This window comes from Lepus europaeus, chromosome 7 (assembly GCF_033115175.1).
Source record: "Lepus europaeus isolate LE1 chromosome 7, mLepTim1.pri, whole genome shotgun sequence".
Classification (NCBI taxonomy): domain Eukaryota; kingdom Metazoa; phylum Chordata; class Mammalia; order Lagomorpha; family Leporidae; genus Lepus; species Lepus europaeus.
Genome location: NC_084833.1, coordinates 58980235 through 58997298, shown reverse-complemented (window position 1 = coordinate 58997298; position 17064 = coordinate 58980235). Strand labels below are relative to the sequence as shown.

At 48.3% G+C, this 17064-nt stretch overlaps 2 protein-coding genes across 3 annotated transcripts in view; one reads left to right on the top strand and one right to left on the bottom strand.

The window, feature by feature from the left end:
• RRP8 (ribosomal RNA processing 8) overlaps positions 1-17064 on the bottom strand; it is a 73169-nt gene that overhangs the window by 10406 nt on the left and 45699 nt on the right. The gene's annotated exons all lie outside the window — the stretch shown is intronic.
• DNHD1 (dynein heavy chain domain 1) overlaps positions 1-17064 on the top strand; it is a 72700-nt gene that overhangs the window by 38468 nt on the left and 17168 nt on the right. The window contains exons 13-25 of the mRNA XM_062196580.1: positions 362-519; positions 1002-1127; positions 1219-1495; positions 4494-4621; positions 4723-4921; positions 5721-5815; positions 6353-6560; positions 9803-9928; positions 10268-10365; positions 10484-13373; positions 13574-13751; positions 13913-14105; positions 14332-14620. Of these exons, the coding sequence (XP_062052564.1) occupies positions 362-519; positions 1002-1127; positions 1219-1495; positions 4494-4621; positions 4723-4921; positions 5721-5815; positions 6353-6560; positions 9803-9928; positions 10268-10365; positions 10484-13373; positions 13574-13751; positions 13913-14105; positions 14332-14620 (4965 nt within the window). The remainder of the gene's footprint in view (positions 1-361; positions 520-1001; positions 1128-1218; positions 1496-4493; positions 4622-4722; positions 4922-5720; positions 5816-6352; positions 6561-9802; positions 9929-10267; positions 10366-10483; positions 13374-13573; positions 13752-13912; positions 14106-14331; positions 14621-17064) is intronic.

Sequence of the window (17064 nt, the reverse complement as noted above, 5' to 3'; positions counted from 1 at the left end):
AGCCTTTCCTAGCCCTATAACACCCCCTCCCTTCATTAAGGAAACTCTAGTGCTCCTGGGCACTCACAGAGAATTTATGATTGTCCATTTGTATATCTGCCTCTCCATCATATTGTGAGCTTCTGAGGCTTGGGAAACTTTCTCATCCATTCACTCTTGTCTACTGGTGCAAAGCATAGGCTCAGTGTATAGCAGCTGGCTGGACATTGAGCAGGGGGGTCAAGTAAATATTCGGTGCGTGAGGGAATAAATTGATGGTCTGGCTTCCCTTTCAGTCCATTCCCACTGTGGACCCTCAGTACTGCCCCCAGCACCCCTTCTTTTTCATATATCCCCTAACACCTGACTCTCCTATTTTCAGAATCCAAGCTAGAGAGCATGAGGAAGGACATTCTCACACAGGTGCAGAATGAGTGCTGCAGCCGCAGTCAGCAGCTAATGACAGAACTCACAGATTTCATACGGGTCTTCCAAATCATCAACTCCGACGTACACGCCATTGCACAGTGCTCCCAGAAGGTGGGCTGTCATCCACTCCTCCCAGCTTATCCAGGGCCAATCCTTCCCAGAAGTTCAGCACTCTGTCTTTGGGTTTCTGTCAAGCTCTCAACAGGGCTTGGCATTCTTAAACTGCTCATATAAGTGATCTGCACTTCCTAATTCTCGCCCTGTTCGTATGACCCTGAATTTCCTCATCTTAGAAGAGTGTTGGGGGAGGAGACCTGTTGTAGTAGGAGAGATGGAGGCCTACTTTGGGAGATGTGGTTCTGCTGTTTGTGACAGACAGAAATATATTGCCATGTTGTCAGGGTGGCGGTCTGGTTGTTGAGTACTAGATTTTCAAGGAAAACTAGGTCAGAGGGAGACCTGGTCCCAGTTGGTTAAAAGGCTGCAGCTGGATCTGTACCCGGCACTCCAAAAGATGGCACTGCCCTTTAGGGGTAGCCCCAAAGAGATATGCTGGGTTGTTGGGGTGCTGGTCTCATGCTTAGTCCCTGCAGTTGAACGAGGCCAATGAACAGTATGTCAGCCTGGAGAAGCGAATGGAATACATCCGGTCACTCCACGAACTCATCCACATCCACTTCAGCCTCTTCACTGCTGAGAATGAGGCATTGGAGAATTCGGTGAGAGGGCAATTCAGGGAGTCACCCACCCATCCCTGTCTCCCTGTCCTTATAGCCACATTTACTCTACTGTCTTCTGCTTTCTCCACAGCTTCTGAGTGTATGGGAGACTTTTCAGTCTGAGAAAAGTGAGGCCTCGGAGTTCCTGCTCAGAAACCGACATGCCATTGTGCCCAAGCTGCAGAAGCTGATCGCAGCAGCATTAGCAGAACTGGAAAGCCTGCTTGAAAAAGCTTTGTCTGGTCCTTTCATGGACCCTACACAAGAACAGAGGAGCACTGAGCACCAGCTCATCTCTCTAGAGCGTCAGTTCCAGAACACAGTCAGCCATGTCAGTGAACTGCACTACACCTATACCACCTTCACTGGTACTAAAGATCACTGCCCTCTCCACACCACCCTGTGATAGACTCTCCAACTGAGATAAGGGTTGGAACTGTGGTCTCATGCAAGACTAGGCAAGCCTTAGGGATCCCATGCCTCTGTTGGTTTCTTTTAAAAATGAAAATTGTAGGATAAAATCTTTATATATTGGATATGTCGATATTGTGCTTAGGATGAAGGTAGAAGGGGCTCACAGTGTGGAAGGGAAGGCAAATAATTGACTGTTTCATTAGAATGTGATGGGATCAGGGGTTGAAATGCCATGCAGGAGAAATGTAAGGGTGCCCTCGTGTAGAACTTAGCCTTTGTGTAGCTCTGTTCAATGCAATCCTACACTAGGCAGCAGGCTCCACATAAGAATGGATCCCGATGTTCCAGCAGCCACTGTCTCTAGTCAGTGAGGACTGGAGAGAAGGCTTTGAGGGCCTCATTCATCTGTAGGAAGAGAGCAGGACAGAACTGCTGATCTGAGCTCTTCTGTAGAGTGGCACAGCTAGGCTGGTTTCCTTCCTGCACATAAAGAACTGAGTAAGCTCCAGTTTCCCTTCTCAAATTCCATCTGTTCAATCCTTTAGAATAGTACATTACTTCTGAGTTGCCCTTTGGCCCACTACCAACATTACCATCCCTTCCTGTGGACATCCCCAGTCCCAAGGCCATTTGACCAGATGGCCGGATGTGATGGACACTCTGGATCTGTCCTCAAGTCAGGAAGTCTTTCTTTGCCAGAGTATTAGAAGACCCTCAGCCCATACACTGAGTGACATGGACTATAGACTTGAGCTTTCCTGCAAGGGGTTGGCTATGTTTGTGAAAAAGCGGAGTAAGGGGGTTGGATCACTTGGTGGTAGGACCTGGAAACCCTGCAGCATTGATATTACTCCCTTCTTCCTTCCCTACCTCCCTAACAAACCCTCAGTTTTTGTTTAAATAATCAAGGATTTTCTATCCAAATGATTAATAACTATTCCTTATTTTCCACTGTGTATCTTTTGTTTTACTCAGTAGTTTTGCATTTGCTTTATTTTATAACCATGTTAACAACTATTTTGACCTATGAGAGTTACTGGTTTTGTTTACTTACTACCATTCCCCCCCCCCCCCCCACTGGAAGATAATTTAATGGAGGCCAAAAGAAGTAGATAAGAAGTAGATACATTTTTGACTTAAAGAAGTATAAAGGGGAAAACATGACACAACAGTTTAAGTACCACTTGTGACACCTCTGTCCTGCACTGGGGTGCTGACTTGGGTCCAGCTGCTCCACTTCTTTTTTTTTTTTTTTTTTAATTTTTTTTTTAAATTTTTTTATTTTTTGACAGGCAGAGTGGACAGTGAGAGAGAGAGAGACAGAAAGGTCTTCCTTTTTGCTTCCTTTTGCTCCAATGGCCGCCGCGGTAGGTGCGCTGCTGCCGGCGCACCGCGCTGATCCGATGGCAGGAGCCAGGTGCTTCTCCTGGTCTCCCATGGGGTGCAGGGCCCAAGGACATGGGCCATCCTCCACTGCACTCCCTGGCCACAGCAGAGAGCTGGCCTGGAAGAGGGGCAACCGGGACAGGATCGGTGCCCCGACCGGGACTAGAACCCGGTGTGCCGGCGCCGCAAGGCGGAGGACTAGCCTGTTGAGCTACGGTGCCGGCCCAGCTGCTCCACTTCTAATTCAACTTCCTGCTGATGCATCTTTAGAGGCAGCAAATACTTGCTCAAGTGCTTGCATCTCCAGGAAGCACAGAGTGTGTAGCACCAGTAGCCCAGGTCACAGTAAGAGCTGTAATCATCAGCTCCCATTGGCAGTTGGCGCATCCCAGTGCACAGAGCATGGCCAGATCCTATAAAGAACCGCCCCTACCCTAGTGCATGAGCAGGGCCGCTGCACACTGGGGAATCTCTTACTACTGTTTTTTAAAGTACATATTTTCATTCCTTATTCAGATGGCTAGAGTATTTCTTTGAGTACTTTGTTTTGTAAGAACAGAGTTAATGGTGTTACAATCTTAGAATTCTTTATACGCTGAGAGCAGCTTTCTAATGTCCTTGTATCACATCTTGTCTGAATACTGAATTCTGAAGTCACATATTTTTTTTTTCTATTGTATTATTTTCTTCTGACACTTAACATTTTGGATGACACTGAAATCAATCTGCTCTTTTTCTTTTGTAGGTAATCTGTTTAGCCATTATTTGATAGTGAGTTTTATATCTGCTCTTTTTTTTTTTTTTTAAGATTTACTTAGTTATATGAGAGGCAAAGTTACAGAGAGGTCTTCCATCCACTGGTTCGTTCCTCAGATGGCCACAGTGGCTGGAACTGGGCTGATCTGAAGCCAGTAGTCAGGAGCTTCTTCTGGGTCTCCCACATGGGTGCAGGGGCCCAAGCACTTGGGCCATCTCCCACTGCTTTCCCAGGCCATTAGCAGGGAGCTGGATCAGAAGAGGAGCAGCCAGGACATGAACCGGTGCCCATATGGGATGCCAGCACTACAGGTGAAGGCTCAGCTAACTATGCCACCGTACCGGCCCCTGCTCAGTTCTTCTAGGATTTTTACATGCATTTTGGATTTACTGGATTTCCCCTTCATTTCTTTTGTCTTCATCATCACTCATGTTTTTTTTTTTTCCTCTAAGTTCTGGAAAAGCGCCTGGAGCTTGTTTTATAAGCTTCTATTTTTTATGCTATTTACTCTGTTTTTTTTTTTCATGCATTTTAAAATACACATGCAGGGGACCAAGCACTTGGGCCATCCTTCACTGCTTTCCCAAAAATGGAGTAGCCGGGACTTGAACCGGAGCACAAATGGGATGCCAGTGCTACAGATGGCAACTTTACCTGTTGGGCCACAGCGCTGGCCCCTGAACTAGAAAGTTGAAACCCCATCCCACCCCCATCACTTTTCTGAGCCCTCTCTTCTGTCATTATTGGGTTTTTGATTGCTCATTCCCCCACCCCACAAAGCCTAGGTCTCAGCCAGTTCTGTCCCACAGGGGATGAGAGTCCTTTGCCTTTGCCACTCTGTGGGACCCGTCCTATTGTGCAGCAGCAACGCATCTGGCACCTCTACCGAGTCATCTCTGAGAACATCAGTGAGTGGAAGTGCATGGCTTTTGCTAAGGTACTGACGGTCTTCCTTGGAGCTCTTGCCTGGGAGTGGAGGACTGCAGAGGTGGAGGTGAGGCAGGGTTTTAAGGTGACAGTGAACCCTTTGCCCTGCAGTTCAATTTGGCTATGGCCCAGGAAAAGACAGAAGGCTGGCTGACAGAGGCAGCGCGGATGAGCACAACCCTGGGGATCCACAGTCCAGTACTGCAGCGCTGCATGCGCATGCTGGAAGAGTTTCGCAGCTACCTGCCATTGCTCACTAAGCTGAGCAGTCTCCAGCTGCAGAACATCAACTACCAGTCCCTCTTTCGAGGTGGGTTGGCCTAGAGTCAGGATGAAGGGAAAGGGAAGGACAGTGCACCAGCTCCATTCCCAGCTGCTCCTGCTGGAAACCCTTCCTTCCTTGGTTGCTCCTCACTCTTCCCCGTATACCATAGCATCCTTTTGCCCAAAGGATCAAAATTTCTTTTCTTTTTTAAAGATTTATTTATTTAAAAGATTTATTTATTTATTTAAGAGTCAGAGTTACACAGAGAGAGAAGGAGAGGCAAAGACAGAGAAAAAGGTCTTCCATCCACTGGTTCACTCCCTAGATGGCTGCAATGGCCGGAGCTGCACCAATCCAAACCCAGGAGCCAGGAGCTTCTTCTGGGTCTCCCACATGGATGCAGGGGCCCAAGGACTTGAGCCATCTTCTACTTCTTTCTCAGGCCATAGCAGAGAGCTGGATTGGAAGTGGAGCAGCTGGGACTCGAACTGGTGCCCATATGGGATATTGGCACTACAGGCAACAGCTTTACCCTCTACGCCACAGTGCCAACCCCAAAATTTCTAATCTTAATCATTTCTATGTGGGATCCTGTCTCCTGATGGGAACTGGGCTTGAGCTGGAGTCTTACCTCTGGGCTCTGACTTATGCTCTGGACCTTGCATTCTGAGTTCTCAGCTCTGTGTTGTGCTCTGACATCCGTAGTCTGAAGTTTGAGCTAGGCTTGGCTGGGCCCGGGGTCCAAGATTTGGGCTCTGGACTCAGGGTGGAGCTAGGCTCTGGAATATGGGCTGGACTCTGTCACAAACAAGGTGTTGTTCTGATCTGTCTCTTCTACCTCCAGCCTTAGGTTTGGGCAGTCTCCAGAGTATGGAACTCCTAACACTGGGCCAGCTGCTCTCTTGTCCATTGCTGGAGTTTGCAGATCGAATCAGCCAGGTGGGACCCACAGAAGGGAGGGAGGTAGAGAAGGGGGAAGAGGGAGACAAGCCTAGGACCTTGAGATTAGGGGGTGGTGGATGTTGGCGTATGGGTGAGTGAGGATTTGAGATTGCTAACCTGCCTAGGAACTGTCTCCTTAAGTCTCTGGATAAGGAGTGATGGGTGGTTCCAGACTCTCCCTGGCCCCTGGGGAAGAAGGGAGTGGCAGTCTCAAAGATGTGGGCACACAATGGTAGGTGTTCCTAACACTTTCTCTCAGAAGAACACTGTGCTGACTGAAGTATTTTTGGTTCAACCAGAGCCTTGCCAAAAGAGTGGGTCTCAAGGCAGTGGCCCTGGGTCAAAGTAGTTCGATGCTGCTTGATGACCTGTGTTTGAATCCTTGATGGTTTCAATTGCCCTTCATCTCTGAGACCTCCACTCCCCTAAGCCATGGCCCAAAGTTCTGCCTTAGACCCATTCCCTAAGTCCCAGCTCCTAAGATACCTGCTGAGTCATTACCCAATCCTGGTTCCTGAGACCCAGCTATTCCAGGTCTGGCAATGTGAGACTGAACGAATTCATGCCCAAGAGAGTCTACAGCGGCTACAGCGGTACTGGGAAATGCGCCAGCTACGCCTCCTCAACTTCATCTTGCACGTCCCCTACGAGCCTCCAGTCTTGGAGCACTCTAAGAGGCAGGCAGTCCACAGTTCCCAGTTGGAGGTAGTGGGCAAGGATAGTGGCACCTTTATCCTCTCAGGTGAGATCCAGCCCATGTGACCCAGTGAGTGCCCCACACTGGGGGCCATTTTCATCTCCCACATCCACCCAGCCCTGCAGTGTTTTCCATGAGCTCCTTAATCTCCATGGGGCCCATCCCCCACACCAGCCCCACTCTTCCCACCCAATGCCTGCCTCCTTTGGTAAAGGCCCTTCCCTTTCTGGGTGTCCTCAGAAATTCCTCCTGGTCCCTTCTTTCCACTTTCCAATACTCCGTCCTCTGCATTGCACTCTGTTGCCTGATTTTATGCATCATACATTCATTTATTTATTCTTTCCCTCTTGTGATTCACCTGACTTGCCTCTTCTGTGCCAAATACAAGAGACTCTGAGTTTTACAGATCTCAGCCCTGTCCCTTGGGTTCTTCAGTACGGTGAGAGACAGAAAATAGTATATGTGATTGATGGAGCATCTTTTTTTTGTTGTTTTTATTTGACAGGCAGAGTTAGACAGTGAGAGAGCAAGAAAGATCTTCCTTCTGCTGGTTCACTCCCCAAATGGCCACCACGGCTGGCACTGTGCTGATTGGAAGCTAGGAGCCAGGTGCTTCTCCTGGTATCCCATGCAGGTGCAGGAGCCCAAGCACTTGGGCCATCCTCCACTGCCTTCCCGGGCCACAGCAGAGAGCTGGACTGGAAGAGGAGCAACCGGGACTAGAACCCGGCGCCCATATGGGATGCTGGCGCCACAGGCAGAGGATTAACCAAGTGAGCCACGGTGCCGGCCTTGATGGAACATCTTAATGAGGGTAGTAGAAGTAGCTCAAAGAAACAGGGAGAATTGAAGAGGCCTTTCCTTTGGCAGAGGCCTCATGCTGTGTTTAGAGGTAGAAATACGCCATACTTGCAAGGTGAGAAGGACATGCCACACAGAGGGAACAGCACACCTGAATGTACAAGCATCCAAGATGATATAGTTGGGGAACTGCGAGTAGAGGAGAAATTGTCTTATGCAACACAATTGGAACTCAAATCAGTGAGTCCAAATTTAGTCAAATAGGGAAATTATCAAATTTGATTCATACATGGCCTAAGATTTTTATTTTAGCTTAAAGCAAACATTCATATTTGCTAATTTTTTAACCTAAAGACAAGAGTTCATCTTTGATTTGGGGTTCACTGATAGTTCCCCATGCCTTTCTTATGTTAATACAGGGTCTGCTATTTCTACAGTCACTCTCTGTAAAGGCAGGCAGCAACACAAACACTTAGAAAGTTACCCGAGGAGGCTGGCGCTGTGGCTCGCTTGGTTAATCCTCTGCCTGCGGCGCCAGCATCCCATATGGGTGCTGGGTTCTAGTCCTAGTTGCTCCTCTTCCAGTCCAGCTCTCTGCTGTGGCCCGGGAGGGCAGTGGAGGATGGCTCAAGTGCTTGGGCTCCTGCACCTGCATGGGATACCAGGAGGAAGCACCTGGCTCTTGGCTCCTGGTGCTGGCCGTGACGGCCATTTGAGGGGTGAACCAATGGAGGGAAGACCTTTCTCTCTCTCTCTCTCTCTCTCTCTCTCTCTCTCACTGTCTAACTCTATCTGTCAAATAAATAAAATTTAAAAAAAAGAAAAAGAAAGTTACCTGAGGCCAGAAATTTTCTCGATTTTTATTATAATTTACTAATTTTTATAAATTGACTACTTACACCTAATAAATGTTTTTATTGTCTCACCTTTACTAAAACCATCATAGCTGTCATAGAAACAACAACCCTTTTCTGCCATTTCAGTGGTTAATGCAATATTAGATTAAATTCTGTTACTAAAATTATAACTCACATAAATAGATTTTCAAACACACTGGACTCTTAGTGAGCACACAGTTCAACTTGTAGAAGCTAAATGTTTGAATCTTCCACTTGAGGACAGTGAGTTTTAGTTGTTTGGGGCATTAGGATATTTTATGGTAATAATGGGGAACATCTACTAAAAGAACTTACAGTTCACCGTGGCTCAAGTCTAGAGAATAAAGGACAAGGGAATGGGGCAGATGGAGCTGCTGTGGTGAGATCCTGCAAAGTTTTCTGGGCCATGTTAAGAATTTACTCAATGACATGAAAACAATGGAGAGCCCCTGACATGTTTTCTGTGGGGAAATTTTTTATTTTTATTTAACCATATCACCCTAGTTTCAATATGGAGATGGACTGAAAGGAGGCAAAGAATGGAAACTGGAAAATCAGTTAAGAGATAGTCTAATCTAAGCTAAAAGCAATAGCGTCCTAGAGTAGGATGGTAGCAGTGGAGAAAGAGAAAAGTGAGTGGACACAAGCTAATAGGAGTCCAACTTGGCAAGATGTGTAATTGGTCCAACTTGTGCCCGGAGGAGAGTGTGTGTCCTTTGTATGCTAGCATGGACTTTCCTTGTCTCACAACCTCTTTATCCTTATCACCTTTTCATGTCCAGTATTTTGTTAAGGATGGCTTCCCCAATTTGCATTTGGAGCAAATTGATAAATGATGTCCAGACTCCTTATTCATATCTCCCTTATTAAGGACTCATAAGATTTTTTTGGTATTGACTGATAGATACAAAGGCTGAATATGTTCAGTTAACATTTTCTTTCTATTTTTTTTTTTTTTTTTTTTTTTTTTTTGGACAGGCAGAGTTAGACAGTGAGAGAGAGACAGAGAGAAAGGTCTTCCTTCCGTTGGTTCACACCCCCCCCCCCCAAATGGCTGCTACGGCTGGCGCGCTGTGCCAATCTGAGGCCAGGAGCCAGGTGCCTCCCCCTGGTCTCCCATGTGGGTGCAGGGCCCAAGCACCTGGGCCATCCTCCACTGCCTTCCTGGGCCACAGCAGAGAGCTGGACTGGAAGAGGAGCAACCGGGACAGAATCCGGCGCCCCAACCAGGACTAGAACCCAGGGTGCCAGCGCCGCAGGCGGAGGATTAGCCAAGTTAGCCGTGGCGCCGGCCCCAACATTTTCATTTTCATCAAGACCCAAAGCTAATTATCTCTCCATTTTTTAAAGGAACACGTTTTAGGCAGACCCTTTCGCCCACCTGTAACCCTGTTTCTGTGCTTTCAGAACTGCTTCTACTTGACCTTCACCATTTTTCTGCATCATAATTAGATTCATCTTTTACTAAAAGTAACAATTCTATGTTGTTGACCAATACAGTCCTCAATGGTAGAAAGGGAATTGGGTTCTTTCTATAAGTGCATTCTTTTCCACCCCAGTCCCTTCCCTTGTCTCATCCGACTGCCAGCTCAGCCTTTGCTTCCTTAGGCTACAGCAGCCTGGAGGATTCCATCCAAGAAAGTCTTCAGACATTGCTCAACATCCTGGCCACCCAAAAATCAGGAGACTTACACAAAGTAGCTTTGGAGTGGGTGACCATCATGCATGGTTTGGGTGAGTGCAGGCCTCTAACTGGGCTGATAGGTGGGCTCTGAGGCAGGCTGGCCCAGAGGGAGTAAAGATGGAGAGAGAATGGAGTGAGAGGTGGAGGTTAAGTAGACAAAGATATGAAGGGCAGAATGAGGAACTCCTTGAGGACTGTTTCTTGGGATGAGGTGACCAGGCCTTGAAGTGAAGGTTTTATCTCCCCTAACTAAGCCACTGGGTCCTGGTGAACCGAGTGTTTTGATTGGGGTGGTTGGGCTACTCGAGAGGTCAAAAGCAGGCTGGACCCCCTTGCAGAAGATAGGACTCTAGTGTCTCCCTCTGATGTTTTTCTGGCTGCTAACACAGGTGCCCTGCTGGACGTGTGGGTGACTTTCCAGCAGAAGTGGATTTTTCTGAATAAAGTTCTGTATGAGATGAAGATCCCATTTCCTAGTGCTGACCTGGTAGGGAAGGGGGTTGAAGCAGAGTGGGCAAGGTGCTCCTGAATAGCGGGGCTCGGGGTGAGAAGACAGAGATGCCACTTCACATTTGCTCTCACTTTTACCCTCTCCCTTGTCACAGCACTCTCGTTTCAAGGCCATGGATGATCATTATCGAACCCTGATGTGCATCTCCGTAGCTGACCCGATGGTTCTGTCCCTCACTGTGCCCAGTGCCAAGAGGAGCCCTTACTTCCAAGGCCAGCAGCTCCAGCAGCTGCTGCAAGCTGGATCAGCGGAGCTGGAGGGCATCATCACGGCTCTGGAGAATGTGCTGTATGAGGTGTGTGCTCACTTCCCCCGCCTCTTCTTCCTCAGTGACAGTGAGCTGGTGGCCCTGTTGGCTGCCCCTCTGGAGTCACATGAGACCCAGCTGTGGGTGCAACGCTGCTTTCCTCATGTGCATGCTGTGAGCTTCAAGTCCAGTTCAACTGATGAGAAAAATATGGGTGATCAGCAGGCAAGCCCAGGCACACAGACTCAGGTAGAGGCATTTGCTGTGCGAGGGGCGAGTGGGGAGGAGGTGAAGCTGCAGGGGCCCCTTCCTCTGCACCTTGACCTTCCCAAGTGGCTGGCCTCTCTAGAGAAGTGTCTACGCTTGGCACTGGTGCACATGCTACAGGACTGTGTGGCCACCCGCCTCGCTCGGGGCCCATCCCTAGGCAAGGCCTTTAAGAAGCTGCACCCAAAGAGTCAGTTGTCACAGCAACTGTATGTCCATCACTGGCTGGACTTAGTGGAGGCTTTCCCATGGCAGTGTGTGCTGGTAGCAGAAGAGGTGGTGTGGTGTGCCGAGATGGAACAGACTCTACTTGAGGGTGGAATCTTGGCCATGGTACCTGAGCATATGCACAAGCTTGAGGTACTGGTGCAATTTGTACGGGCTCAGAGGGCCCCCCAGGATGGGCAACCACTGCTCTCTGTCCGCCAGACCAGCCTGCTCAGTGCCCTGCTTGTCATGGCAGTGACTCACCGTGATATAGCACAGCTGCTGGAACAACATCAGGTGAGTGACCTGACAGATTTCCACTGGGTCCGCCAACTCAAGTATCACCTGGGTTCACCTCACTTGTTCCCCCAAAGCCCCCTGCAGAATCTTAAGACTATTGCATCTACTGAGTCCTCTCTGTCGCCACCTGCATGCTGGATAGATGTACTGGGCCGGTCCTTCCTGTACAATTATGAGTACCTAGGTCCCAGACTAGAGCCACTTCCTATCCTGCTGCCTGAGCGGCCAGTGCTGGTTCTGTTATTGGCCCTGGAGGAAGTGGCCTGTGGGGCCCTAGTGGGTCCTGATGGTGTGGGCAAGACAGCTATGGTGAATGGCCTGGCATGGGTCCTGGGCCGTCAGCTGGTGATGATGCCCTGCTTGCGTCAGATAGAGGCCCGGTGCTTGAGCAACTACCTGAATGGTGCCTTGCAGGGTGGTGCCTGGCTGCTATTGGAGGCAGTTCAGCATCTGCCCCCTGGCTTGCTCTCTGCCTTGGGCCAACGCCTGGATGAACTGCACCACCTCTATGCCCCACTGTACCAGGAGGTTTCCCGAAGCATCAGAACCATAGACCCCACCCAGCCCCAGCTACTTGGCAGTGGCTTCTTTGAGAAACACCAGGTGTCCATGCGCCTTGGCTATGGCTGTCTTCTGACACTGCGTGCAGTGGGCCCTGCTGTGCCTGCCAACCTGCACCTGTTACTGAGACCTGTGTCATTGTCACTGCCTGACCTTCAGCGAGTGGCAGAGCTGACACTGCTGGGTGCAGGGATGCGGGATGCCTCCCGCATGGCTACGCGCCTATCCAAATTCTTCTCTCTAGAGCGGGAGCTGGTGTCTGGATCCCTGCCTGGCCGCTTGCCACTGCTCAAGCAAATATTAGAAGATACAATACAAACACTAAATGTGTCCAAGGTAGAACTCAATTCCCAGCAGCCCTGTAGTCTAGCGGCCATTGAGGAGGCTGCCCTACTGCATGCCCTGCTGCGCTCACCACTGTTCAACATCCTTGATAGGGTTCGCCTGCACAACCTCCAAGAGCTGCTCTGTGGGCTTTTTCCTAGTGCCAGCCACGTGCTGGCAGAGCCTGTGACTCACAGGCTGATGAAGCCATTAATGGTGGAGGAACTGCGACAGGTAGGTCTGTATCCTGGCCCTGACATTTTGGGATCCCTGGATCAGCTGAGCCAGGCCCTGAGCAGGTCCTCGGGCATTCTGCTTTTGGGCCTTGCAGGCAGTGGCAAGACTACTTGTTGGCAAAGCTTATTTAAGATTCAGAATCGGCAAATAGCCACGCAGGGCACCTCAACCCAGGGCTATCAACAAGTAGAAATTACCCACTTGTACCCCAGTGCACTCAGCTCCCAAGAGTTCCTGGGATGGCTAGAGGGCCCCTGTTGGCACCATGGTGTCTTCCCCAGACTACTTCGTGCAGCCCCTCAGTATAACAGCATGGGTTCAAAAGGGAAGACAGAGGAATCAAAAGGGATTCAGCACTGGATAGTATGTGATGGAGCCTCCAGTGCTGCTTGGCTGGACTCCATCACGTGCCTCCTCAGTGACCCCGCCCAGCTTAGCCTCCCCAATGGCCAGCAGATGGCACGACCTCCAGGTACCTTTTTCTTGATGGAAGTGGCAGATGCAACAGGCATGTCCCCTACCTTGGTGGGCCGCTGTGCTCTAGTCTGGTGTGGTGGGGAGCAGACTTGGCAGTCTATGCTTAGCATCTTGATGGCAGCTTTGCCCCATGAGTACCGCCTGCAGCTCAAGACGGTCACTGAACTCAACCGCCTGGCTGAAGTTCTGGTGCCTGCAACGTTCCGATTCCTGACCCGCCAGGGTGCCAGCTCTCTGCTGCAGGTACATGAGCAGCAGGCTGTTTGCCCAGGCGTGGCTGAAGTCACCAGCCTGGCCCGCATCTTACGTGGTCTGCTTGACCCTCACCTGCGCCAAGATAAGGAAGAAAAGGCACATGGCTCAGGTGGGGAGATGGAAGAGCTGGTTTGGGAGAGATTCAATTCTGGGGGTGGCTGGAGTATAACTGGAACCAGAGGCATGATATTTTGGTGGAGCTGGGCTGGGGGGCTGAAAGTGAGAAGTAACACAATCAACCTCTCCCCTCTCCTCTGTCTCTGCTTTTTTCTGCTGGGACTCCTATTCTGGGCATGATGGCCATTGCAGAGGGCCTCATCTATAGTGATCCTGTGGTCCAAAGAATCTGCTCCTCAAAAAGCAGCTCTCAGAACAAGTCCAAGGTTGACAGTGATGGTGAGCCAAATAAGCGAAGAGAACATTTGAGGGCTGTCAGCAGCTTTCTTTTTGCCTTAATTTGGGGATTTGGAGCCCATCTTCCTTCCAGGTATCTATAGGGATAGGGGATGTGGGATGCAGAGGGCTGAGACGGACGGGCCCATAGAAGTTAAAACCTGTGTGACAACCTGTGTGGGGTGTGGAGGAGTTTTTGAGTATGTCACAGTACTATTACTTCTGACTGTTTTGCATGTGTCTCCATTTGAGCAGGCTCTGGCCCCTCTTTGATACGTTCATGAGGAGTTCTATCAATTGTCTCTCCAACTACCCTGACCTACCACCCTCAGTCTTGGTATTTGATCTACATGTAAGCCCCGAGGATGGGACATTGGTCCCTTTCACTGGCCAGTACCTGAGCAGCCGCATCAAGGGGATTCTGGGAAATTTCCACCCCTCTACTCAGGTGTGAGGATAGCAGGGCAGTAACTGGGGTTGGGACTTAAGAAGCTATCCTAGGGGTGGTCCATGTTCAAGGTCCTGCTGAGGCCCACCAGCTCTCAGTCTTTGATATATTTTCATAATCATAAGAGTACATGATGTGTTCTCCAAGTATAGCTTTAAGAACAAATTTCAGATAGGTTACTGCCCTCCATTGGCATTGCTACAGTAAGCCCTGCTCTGCCCTGCAGACTGAACGGCTCCTGTATGTTGTGGACCTGCTCCTGTCGAGGGGACAGCCAGTGATGCTGGCTGGAGAGGCAGCCACAGGGAAGTCAACCTTTGTTGAGGTGCTAGTGGAGCCAAACAACCCTTATACATACAGCCCCATTCACCCTGCCTTCGGCTCCACGCACCTTCGCCTCCTGCTGAGCAGAGGGTTCCAGGGCCAAACACAAGCCAGCCCTCGGCCTGGGCAACGTCAGGATTCTAAAGGCTCCCTTCTCTTCCTGCTGGAGGATCTGCACCTGGCTACTTCTGGTGAGGAGCTGGGAGGAGGGAAGGAAGAAGCTACTGTCATCTCTTGAGACTGCAAAATAGCTAGCAGCATTTTCAAATTAATGCCTATAGATGGATCTGCAGTGTTGTATTGTTTACATCTTCTCATTCTACATGTGCTTCATGAACGATCTCATCTACTCTCATGGCCTCAACCACCCTGTCTTTACTTTCACTGCTAAATCTCTCTGTCTAACATAGGCTTCTTGTCAAAGAACCAGACCTATTTATCCAACTAGCCACTGTATGTTAGAGCCTGGTTGTTCTGTTGGCATCTCAGACCCAACTCTGAGCTGAGTTCATCATCTTATCTCCAAAATCTGTTCCTGTGTGTCCTCACTAACTAGTACCACCAGCCAACAGATCACTTAAGCAAGAAATGCTGTTCACATTTCCTCCTTTCTCAATAATGTCTAATCACCATGTCTCTTAATTCTGCCTCCCAAATATCTCTCAAATGTTTTCCTCTTATTTTCATGGTTCAGACAATCATTACCTGGAACCTTGGCAAATGCTCTTGCAAAACTGTTTGTGATAAGGTTTTCTTCTCTAGCTTCTTATCCTGTGTTCTAACTGGACTCAACAAATCAGGTCTTCTGTATTCTCTGGGATTGCTTTTATCTCTGCCTTCTCTCCTGTTTATTGGACTAAATATTCCTTACTCCTTTCAAGTCACGTAACTCATTGACTCTTCCAGGAGTCCAGGCCTCCAGACTAGGTTAGATACCCATCCCATACAATAACCTGTGACAACTGTTACTATAATAATATGTGCATACTTGCATGTCCCTTTCCCCACACTCTGAGCTACAGGAGGACAGGGATTTGTCTCATTGGCTTTGATGGACTCAACAGGAAGAAAGTGCTCAGTAAGAATTTGTGGAAGAATAGATAACAAAGAAAAGGAGAGAGATTATGATGAATGTTTGAGATATTGATGTTTAAATTTTCTAAATTGGCATACCTCCAGATGATGACAGTTTATAAGTATGGCCATGGGAATGAGCAGGGGTAAGGTACAAGTGTAGGTGTTGGAATCAAGGAAGTCAGTGGGCTTGCAGGGGTGGGGAACCTTTATTCTTCCAAGGACTGTTCGGATATGGATAGCATCGTTTGCAGGCCATACAAAATTGTCAACTTAAAAATTAGCCTTCTATAGATCTATTGAGTTTTGAGTCCTGCCTGCCATTGCCTTGGCAGGACCAGACCAGATGATTCTGCAGGCCTGATATGCCCTGTGGGCTGGATATCCCCTACCCCTGAAAGCACTGGATAGGTCATTCAGCCACACTTTTTAAATTCCTCATGTTTTATAGAACTCAATCCAGGTATAGGTACTTAATAATAGCAAGTACGATTTATTGAGTGCTACATGTTTTATCTGTGTCATGGTTTTCATAAAAGCATAGTAAGATGCTTTATTTTAAAAATGAAGCAACTGAGACAGAAATTTTACAGTTTTGCCAAAGACATCCTAGCTATTAAGTGTCAGAAGTAAGATTAAAATTCAAGCCTATCTGATTCCAAATCATGTAATTCTTTCCAGCCATACTATTTGGCCTTTGCCACAAATTTACACAAGTAATTAGAGTGTGTACAATAGAAGGGGTAAAGGGCAACATAACCAGACCTATGAAGAGATTTTGGAACTGAGAAGACATTTCAAAATGAGGATTGAAAGCATGGAAAGCAACACTAGAGGGTGAAGAGTATTACACATGGCAAAGTGTAAAAAGTTGTCTTTGGATAATAGTCACCAGACATCCAATATAAAATAAAAAAATTAATAACTATACAAAAAACCCACATAAAAATGTGATCCATCATCAAGAAGTAGTCTATAGAGACAGTCTAAAGGTTGGATTTAGCAAATACTTTAAAGTAGCTATTTTTAAAAGTATTCAGGTACTTAATGGAATACATAACCTAAATGAGTGAACAGACAAGAAATCTCAGCAGAAAAATAGAAACTATTAAAACAGAGCTAAATGGAGATGTGGAACTAGAAAATAACTGAAGATTTAAAACTCACTGCACAAGCTTAACAACAGGTTGCAGATGGCAGAAAAAAGTCATTGATACCTGATTATAAAAATATTGGGAAAAAAATGGGGCCAGCGCTGTGGTGCAGCAGGTTAAAGCCCTGGCCTGAAGTACAAGCATCCCATATGGGCGCTGGTTCTACTTCTGGCTGCTCCTCTTCCAATCCAGCTCTCTGCTATGGCCTGGGAAAGCAGTGGAAGATGGCCCAAGACCTTGGGCCCCTGCACCTACATGGGAGACCCAGAAGAATCTCGTGGCTCCTAGTTTCGGATCAGCGTAGCTCCAGCCATTGTGGCCATCTGGGGAGTGAACTATCGCATGGAACACCTCTCTTTATCTCTACCTCTCTCTGTAACTCTTTCAAATAAATAAATCTTTAAAAA